Source organism: Jaculus jaculus, chromosome 1 (assembly GCF_020740685.1).
Source record: "Jaculus jaculus isolate mJacJac1 chromosome 1, mJacJac1.mat.Y.cur, whole genome shotgun sequence".
Taxonomy (NCBI): domain Eukaryota; kingdom Metazoa; phylum Chordata; class Mammalia; order Rodentia; family Dipodidae; genus Jaculus; species Jaculus jaculus.
In genome coordinates, this window is record NC_059102.1 from 89,708,519 (window position 1) to 89,718,374 (window position 9,856).

At 40.9% G+C, this 9,856-nt stretch overlaps 1 protein-coding gene across 1 annotated transcript; it reads left to right on the forward strand.

Annotated features, from left to right (window-relative positions):
• The first annotated feature begins 5,989 nt into the window (after nucleotides 1-5,989).
• Nucleotides 5,990-6,562, forward strand: LOC101603980 (interferon omega-1-like). Its single transcript, XM_004658505.2, has one exon. It carries the CDS (start codon nucleotides 5,990-5,992, stop codon nucleotides 6,560-6,562), a length of 573 nt encoding a protein of 190 aa, XP_004658562.2.
• Nucleotides 6,563-9,856: the final 3,294 nt, after the last annotated feature.

Sequence of the window (9,856 nt, forward strand, 5' to 3'; positions counted from 1 at the left end):
CACACGCCTTTAATCCCAGCACTCGGGAGGCAGAGGTAGGAGGATCGCCAAGAGTTCGAGGCCACCCTGAGACTACATAGTGAATTCCAGGTCAGCCTGAGCCAGAGTGAGACCCTACCTCGAAAAACCAAAAAAAAAAAAAAAAAAAAAAAAAAACACTTTTGAGGGACTGGACGCATGGCTTATCTGTTAAGGTGCTTGACCTGGGTTTCATTCCACAATACCCATGTAAAGCCAGATGTACAAAGTGGTGCATGAATCTGAAGTGTGTTTGCAGGGGTTGGAGACCCTGCTATGCCTATTCTCTCTCTCTTTTTTCCTCCTCCTCTCTCTCTCTGTCTGCTTACAAATAAATTAAAAACACTACTGTAAATAAAAATGCACTCCATGTTTGTTAATTTATTACTCAGAATGAGAAATCTTTTCTAATCCTTCATCAAATTATCTTACTGCTCATTCTTAGGGTCTGTGTTTTATCCTTTAGTAATGAGCTTCAATAGGAAGTATCTTAAAACCAAGTTGTGTTATAAATTCTAGAGAGACTAAAAGTTGTCAATCATCATTTTTAAAATTTTTATTTATGTTTTTATATTGACAATGTGTGTAATTATAGACAATAAACCATGGTAATTCTCTCCGCCCAATTATCGTTTTAAAGAAGAGTCCCACAAAGCTGATCTCTAGAATATTGTATAATAAGTTTTAATTTACATCATTGGCACACTAGTTTACCCTGCAGTTTCATAAAACAATAGTGTTTCTAGGTTATTCATGAAAACAAAAAAAACTTAATGAATATTACAGTGCAGTATCATGTGAATCTACAAATAAAGTACTACAGACAAAATTTGTAAATCTCCATCATTCTACACACACACGTTCAACACCAGCATAAAATGCAAAACAAACTACAGAAATCTAGACAGTAAAAGAAATCTGTTGTGGTGTAGAATAAGAGGATATTTAACAATTAAAGCAGGAGTCAGAAAGAGAGAATGTGCAAAGTCACTCATATTGAGAACAAAAGTTCTGTGTTAAAGTCCCATTGTGCATATACTAGTTGTGTGAGGCTGAGCTGCAATCAATTTCTCCAAGCCTTGGTTTTCTGATGAATAAAATGGACTGAAAATGCTCACAGAGCTGTTGCCATCATAAACAATAACTTGCATTCTAGAGACCATTCATCGTCTCTTCCATCTTGTACTATTTTTAGTAGATGTTTCCTGGGGTTCCCCCCGCCCAAATGGAAATGTTATTTCTTTCTCTAAACTTCTCAGGGTGGGTGTTCTACCTCCCAGTAACTGAACTCAAAGGAGACAGTCTATCCTGCCTTGTTTTTGAGACGTGGCAGTGAGTTACATGCAACGGAAAGTAAGAGGTCTCCATTCCAAATGCTTCCACGATTTGTAGACATTTCATCCCATGCAGGATTCCTCCTGCTCATGAAGGTTTTTCTTCGTGCTACAGAGATTCCTACTGGATACTGTGTGCTACCATCCCTACAGGACCTTGGTAAGGTGTGTATTACCCACATGAAATCCTATACCTGTGTCTGGAGTCACCTGAAAAACACGACAGTTAAAGGAAAACAAAAGAGGAAAAACGGAATTCTGGAAAAGACTCAATAGTCAACACCGTTCACATGTGACGTCGTCTCACTTTGCACAGTCAGGAAGTGGCAGGTGGCAGAAGTGTCTGGAAGAGCAGCCAGTGTCCTGTGTGAGTGAGATATACACAGCATCCCCTGCTGATCCTGACACGTGGCACACCTGCCCTCCTCCCTACGTTTCTGGAGCGCACGCTTTCACCATGAAATCTCAGCAAACACCTTCCTCTTCCTCTGGAAGTCCTGGGCTCCCATGCTCATTACCTCCCTCAATATCCATACCGCTGTTTTCTCTTCCCTTATAGTCTCTGCCCCTTAGTTTCTTCTAAAGTTTAAGCCACAAATTGAAAGCAAATGTTGAATGAAAGTTGTCGGTTTGTCACAAACTCCTAGATGAGGGATTGTTTTTATGACAAATATATGTATATAAGCGCATATATATTTCAAGTAGGGAATGTCCCTGTTAAGCTGATGTAACTAGTTTTTACTAAAAGGAAACAGAAATCAGTACCCATTTCGCTTGGAGTGATTCTGTAAAAGCGCCACCTACCGGCTAAAACTGGAAGACAGTCAAGTCTGGAGAGCTCCTCTCTGTCCATGTAGAAGCGGGCCTCCTTTCACTGAAGCTATTTGAAACCCTGTTTTCTCAGATATAAAATACAATATAGTAGTTTCTGCTACTGCCCTATTTTCCTGCATTACATTTGGCTCACTTACAGTTTCTAATGAGTCAGAGTAAATTCCTTTCTATCTTTCTCATGACATTCAGACTTCCCTTTTGTTCTTTTTCTTTCTTTTCTTGTTTTGTGACCACAAACAGCTGTCCATATTTGCTTTCTGGAAGAGTTGTAGTTTAAAAAATAAGAAGTTGTGAAAATCGTAGATGAAAATGATTCAAGCTTTTACCTTCCTTCATTTTGAATTATTTAATTAAAAATTAGTGTCTAATACAGAAGCAGTAAGACTACCCTTGTAACAGGGTGTTCTGGGTCCAGTAAGGCCCTTGAACCCAAAGCCCTAAGTTTGTGTCTAATTTTAATCAAATAATTGCATGAGGAAAAAACTGAGAAGAACATTAAATTATTCTATGTATTGAGGGAAGTACAGAGCAAAGGAAAGGCACCCACATGGCTAGAGATCTCACATGGTGGGCCTGAGAAAACCATGGAAAGAAAAGAAAAAAGAAAAAAGTTCAAAGAGCTCCTGCCATGTGGGGAGCTGGAGGGGATAACAAGCCCATGTGAAAAGTAAAGAGTAGGGGGCTCCCCCCCAGGCCCACCCAAGGGAAAACTCACCCACAGCTAGAAATTCCCAAGTGTTCAGGCAGCTCCAAGAGCATGCCCTCCCCTCCCAAAGGTATTTATAACGTTATGGTGGCGGTCTTTGTCCGCTGGCTCAGGTGAACCAGAGGGACAGCTGATTAGTTAGGGCTACGTGCTGTCTCAGGAAGAGGCTAGCCAAGTTCTGGAGGCTGAACTTGACCAACCACAATGTTTAAACCCTATGGCTTCCCTCCCAGGAAGGGTGTGTGGGAAAACAGGTCTAGGGAACTAGGCAAGAGATAAGAAGACAGATCATCTTTGATTTCTAGCAAGTGAAAACTTTCCTGTCTTTTGTTACTTTCAGGGGCCATGTCACCCTCTCTGCCTACTACCTCTCATTCCTCCCTCTCTTGAGAAGACACTCTAACTTCTGTTTGAGGAAAGAGGTTGACAACTGGTCTGTCTTCAACTGCTTCTGGCTGAATGGAAGTGTAGACATCTATATGGAAGTTAGAGAGTCTCTCCAAGAGAGGGGAACTATTCTAAGTTACCCCAAATGTGTATTGATGGAGTTCAGGAAGATAGTTTTGGAAAACATGTTGGGGAGAAAGAACAAAAGTAAGGAGCTAATGAGCAGTGGGCACACAGAAAACTGGTCACTTTAATGGCTATCCTTCTTGTGGACTTCAAGGCCTTGGGGAGCATTCAAGGGAACCAGGTAGAGATGGAGTGGGATTGTCTCAGAACCATCTGAACATGAGCTGCCTGAGATTTTCTCCCAGAACTGTTCACCAAATGGCACTGTAGCATCTGGCAAGGTTTTAATCTGTTTCTGTGTGGCTTGTAAAGCAGATGAGATATTAACAGAGTTATCAGGAATATAGACACAAGATTTAACCTTGATAATGGTGAGTATACCATATTTTGTATAATAGCCTTCCTGAGCATACCTTTTAAATTTGTGCTGGGGGTAGCCAGGGTCAAATATTGGTACCATAGAGCCACTGAGTGCCATTAGGAGCTGTAAAAATATATTATTTTTTGGTCTCAGGACTTATTAAATGTTGTCTTGGCACAAGTTAGAAGGGACTCACCATGGTTCCCAGTATAAGAAAGTTTTTTAAATTAAGCAACCCTTGGTCAGAGTCATCCATATATATTTTAGATTTGAAAATTACTATTTTGACATGTACGAAAGTTTTCCCTTATAGAATTATAATTATTAGAGAGGGGTACAAAACATTGTTTCCCCTTTTAGAAAGTTCTTGTTATGTTACCTAATAGGCCATTTATATAATATTTGAGATAACCTTTTATCTTTGGTTATACATTTCTCTCTGGGCATCTAAGACCAAGCAGATAGCCAAAATTTAATCAAGGATTAATTTTGAGGGTCACTAGTGACTCTCCAAAGTCGACTTTAGGGACCCGGGAGTAGCCCTATTCCTTCTTTTATACTGGTCTTGTCTGTTAGGATAAGTCAGGGCCCTGCTGGCCAAGTGGCTTTTTCTTCCTTTTGAAAGCCAGGAGGACTGATTGCTCCTCAGTTGTGACTCTCCTGTTTCAGACTGTGCACCAATTTCTTTTTTCTTCTTCTGCATCTCCATATCTTCCCGGATCAGGAAGACAGGTGATTTACCAGAGTGCCATTGTAGAAGTGTTCCATCATCTCCAGTGGCCTTGTCACCTGTGAGCAGGGACCAAAATATTGGCCTTTTTAATTCCGATGAATCCAATAGGCTTTGGCTTCTACATAATTTATCAGAACACCTAGAAAGGAAGTTAAATCAACCTGGACATATGTACATATATAGCACATTTGATTACTGAAACAGATCTAGTTAAAGGATGGTGCAAGATAAAAATGGGGGTGAGAATCAGGGCCAAATATTTTTTTCCTGTCATATAAAAACAATGTACGGGACCCATAGATGGAGCTGGGAAACAACTCAGAACCATATCCAAATGTAAGCCCACTGTCCATTATTAAGCTACCATTAATCATGGGCTACAAGAGGGCCTACACCTGTTAAATTCTCTATAAAAAAGTAAAGGTTATCTCATTTGTCCTGGTGCTAACTTACTCTCTTTTGGAGAATCTGCTTCTCTTTTTCAGATAGATGTAGATCCTAAGGAGAGAGCCACCCCATCATACCTCAAAAGGGCCCCAGCTGAAACTAAGAAAAATTGGCAAAACAAGCAAGAGTGCTGTTTTCCTGGTGAATTGGATACCAGCACAAGGGGGAAGGAGACAAACACAGAGAACAATCAACTCCTACCAAATCAGAGAGCCAGAGACCCAGAGGCCCCCAACACCTCATCACTGAAGCAGACCAAAAATGAACCCAACATGGCTCAGGGAAATTTTGTGGAAGAGGGGGTGGAAAGAATGTCAGAGCCACATGTCGGGTCATGATATGCAGAGACATTTATCTTACTCATAACTGTGGGCTAACTCCACAATGCACGACCCATATACCTCAACAAGGAGGGGCCAGGGAGAGGGGATAGGTCACGGATGAGCCTAATAATGGTACCAAACTGACCGTATTTGCTGAATACAAATTGAATTAATAAAACAATTAAAAAAAAAAACAAAAACAATGTCTTTCCAGGTATGAATTGACAAATACCTACATATGCCTTGGTCTAAAGAACACATACATTTGTGATTTGATTGATAAGTATTCATTATACTTGACATATTTAAAATGTACATTGCAACATAATTGCAAAAATAAGTAATTTAAGCTGGGCGTGATGTCGCACGCCTTTAATCCCAGCACTTGGGAGGCAGAGGTAGGAGGACTGCCGAGAGTTCGAGGATACCCTGAAACTCCATAGTGAATTCCAGGTCAGCCTGGACCAGAGTGGGACCCTACCTCGAAAAACCAAAAAAAAAAAAAAAAGTAATTTAGCCTAATGCTTTCATTAGCAATATGACTAATACACAAATACAATCAAAAAAAAGAGAAGTAAAACTGTACAGAGATGTTCAGAAAGTGAAAACTATCAGTCTACTATTTAAGTGCCATGCATGCACAGTGGGTGTTAGAGAACCTCAGCTCCAAGCTTCACCCAGCCCACAGCTCTGCCAGGCCAGCAGCATCCTCATTTCCCCATGGCTCTCTTGCTCCCTCTACTGGCCACCCTGGTGGTGTGCAGCTGTGGCTCTGTTAGCTCTCTGGGCTGTGACCTGACCCACAACTCTGTCCTGTTTAGCAGAAGGACCTTTGACCTTCTGGACCAAATGAGAAGAGTCTCTCCTTTCCTGTGTCTGAAGGACAGAAAGGACTTTCGTCTTCCCCGGGAGATGGTGGACGGCGGTCAGTCGCACAAGGTCCAGGCCATGTCTGTCGTCCATGAGATGCTGCAGCAGACCCTCAGCCTCTTCCACACAGAGCGCTCCTCTGCTGCCTGGAGCGCCCCCCTCCTGCATGAACTCCGCACTGAGCTCCACCAGCAGCTGGAGCTCCTGGACACCTGCTTGGAGCAGGTGATGGTGGAGGAACCATCTGCCCTGACAGCTGGAGATCCCAGTGTGGCCTTAAGGAAGTACTTCCAGAGAATCCTGCTCTACCTGGAAGAGAAGAAATACAGTGACTGTGCCTGGGAAATTGTCCGAGTGGAGATCCTGAGAGCCATCTCTTCAGTGGCCAAACTGCAAGAAAGGATGAGTCATGATAGAGAATGATTCTCACTGAGCCATCTAACATGTCAACTGTGCACATGTATCTTTGAATATTTCAGAAGGGTTTCATTTCAGTTGAGTCAAAATAGGTTTAACTGAATTCACCTAATACTTGGCAGTTATAATAAGCAAGTATATTAAAATTATTTATCTCCAGGGCATCCAGTCTTTAAGAGATTATAGCTTTGATGTTATTTATAGTTTATTTTTCTATGTATTTTTATTTATGTGTCACTTTACATTTATAATATTTTGATATTTATGTAAAATTTTATTTTGAATTTATATTTATGCAAGTTGTTTTTATACTTTTCCATTTCATTGAATTGTAGATTTAGCTTAATAAATTGTTCTGAAAAGAAAACTTTGATTTTATTTTCCTAGAGACAAAACCAGTCTATGCCCAGTTATTCTAAATCTGGAAGACAACCAGTAACAATGTTATTTTACTTCCATATAGGTGAACATCCTATGTAACAAGTTTCAGAGTGACAGAGTATCTAGTTGCTGTGAGGGCTACGAAATGGATCACTCATTCTTGCAGTTACCTTCATGTTGCTGGACAAACACCCAAGCAAAAGCAGCTCATGGGGGAAAGGGTTTATTTAAGGCTTAGAGAATCCTGGGGAAACTCCATCATAGCAGAAGAAACTGACTTACTTTCATAGATCCATAGCAGAGAGACACCATCTACAGCCAGCAAACACAAACAGCCAGAGCTCACACTTCTCTCTGAACACCTTAGGGATGGACTGAAATTTGCCTTAGTGACACCCCCCTATGCAAGGATCTGCCTGCTAGAGACTTAAATAAGAAGTTTAATCTTCATAAGTGCCTGAGTCTATGGGGCCATAAATTGACATCAGTACTATCATTAAAAATGTATACCACATTACTGGTGTGGTGTTGCACACCTTTAATCCCAACACTTGGGAGGCAGAGGTGGGAGGATCACTGTTAGTTCACAGCCACCTGAGAGTACTTAGTATTTAGAATTTCACCGCAGCCTGGGCTAGAGTGAAACCATACCTCAAAAAACACAAAACAGGGGAGAAAGAGAGAATGAGGACCCAGGACCATTGGCTCTTTGAATACTGAAATTTTACTTTTTTAAAAAATTTCTATCTTGCCTTATTTGGGAGTAGTACTAATTTCCATAAGGATCATTTTATCATTAGAAACATTACCACTATTGCTATAATAATGCTTCTGTCATAGTTTATGGTATAATTGTCACTAAAGAAAAGCACAACCAAGGTAAGATCCTCAGGACTATAATGGTCATTTCAATGATTCCTCCTGGAATGAGACAATGAGAGAAAAATGTTATTTAGAGGATATCAAACAACTTGATGTTAATGTTTTTAACTATGTGGTAGTTTAATGAAATGATCCCCATAGACTTGTGTGTGGGGAATACTGAGTCCTCATCTAGTAGCATTATGAGAAAAAATATGGAGCTTTGAGAAACAAATCCTTCTGGAGGAGGTATGTCATGGGCCCAGCCCACTAGGTGCTCAGAGCTAGCTCTCTCTGCTCCCTGCTGCTGATAGTGTGAGGCAGCTTCATGCTCATATCATGCTTTCCTCCACACGGTGATAAAACTTCCACTCCAAAGTGTAAGCTGAACCTTCTCCTTCTATGAGCTGCTTCTGGTTGAGTGTTTTGTCCCAGCAACATGAAGATAACTGGTACAATACCTGACAGACTGAAGGAGGACAGGGATGACAGCAACATCTTAGTTGAGTGCCATAAATATTTAAAGCATACATACTTAAACAGAAGTATTTGGGAATATGGATTGTCCCAATCACCCCATCCAGGCAGACTAGTTATTATTTCATTGCTTTGTTATATTCTATGACTTTTTTTGTTCTTTCTGTCCTTCAGACATGGCTCAGCTGTTCTATTTCAAGTTGATTGATTTCTGTTTACCAAATCTCCCTGTCTTTCTAATTAATTTTTCATCTCAGGTATTGTACTTTTCTGTTTCAGAATTTCTTTTTCTTTAAATTTATTTGCACATGGGTCCACATATATAGGTGCACCAGGGCTTCTTGCATTACAATAAACAAATAGTAGACACATGTGCCACTTTCATGCATGTTTCATTTGGGTGACTTCTCCATGCCACAGGCTCTGCAAGCAAGAACCTTTGACCATTTAGCAATCTTCCCCTACTTCAGTTTCAGAATTTCTTACTGTTTTCTTTTTAGGTTTTCCTAAATTGAAAACACTATCTCATTAATATAACTATTTCTTGACCTTACATATGCTTTCAATTTCTAAAATCATCTAAGGGCATTGGTTATAGCACTTTATTAAAATATGTGCTATCAGGTTTATTCTTTCTTTATTATTAAGTTGAAACTTGGTATGGACACCTCTTGTGTTGGTACCGTCATTTCCCTCCCCTCTGCCCCTATTCAGCTGAGGGCCCTCCTCAGAGGAAGTGCTGGCATTCTCCATGGGGCTGTGGGTTAGTAGTTGTGAGAGTCACACTCAGTCACTGTGGGCAGTGTGTGCATGTGGAGGGAGGGTTCAGTGCCTCTGGATATTGTCTCCCAGTCTGTGGCTCTGCAGCCTTTCCAGCGCCGAATCCACAACATTCCCTGAGCCTTGTTGAGTGTGTTTTGAGTATACTTTAGGGTTGTGCTCTCAGCAGCTTGTGGATTTCTGCTTTCATACATTTTGAGTAAAAGATTATGTCTCCATAACATTGGCATAGGTTGTCAGATTCACCTTGGAAGCAGTACTTTTGATCATCTTACTAATTTCTTTGTTGTTTCTTCTGGGCCCAACCTGATGTGTGTGTGTGGGGGGGGTGCTAATTTCCTGCCACGGAGGCAGCTATCTTTTATTGTCTTGTTGATAGATTTTGGTTGTCCTCAGTTTTTGCTGTCTTCTGAAAAAGAAAAACAAATTCTCTAACAGAGAGTGAGATCCACATGTGTTTAAGTGTGTAAGCATTGTTAGTTTAGAGAGATTTTGATGGAGGTAGCCTCTCAGATGTCCAAAAATTAGTAGGAGAATCTTGTTGGAGTCCACAATCTTGGTCTCCATAGGATTTGACTTGGTTCCAGCTATGGGATCCACTGAGTGAATCTCTTAGCCAATCAGAAAGCCATTGGTTACCCATTTAGACTGGTTGCTACCGTTGCACAAGTATGTACGTCTTGTCACGCTGGTTGCTTTCATCTAGCAGGATCCCTCGCTTGCTCACAATGTTATTGGCCAGTACCCCGCCCCCGTACCTTATGTAGCACTTTCCACATGGCTTCCTTCCAGATTCCAGTC

Bases quoted from the DNA above. Each gene is read 5' to 3' on its own strand.
- LOC101603980 (XM_004658505.2), top strand. From the start codon at position 5,990: ATGGCTCTCTTGCTCCCTCTACTGGCCACCCTGGTGGTGTGCAGCTGT.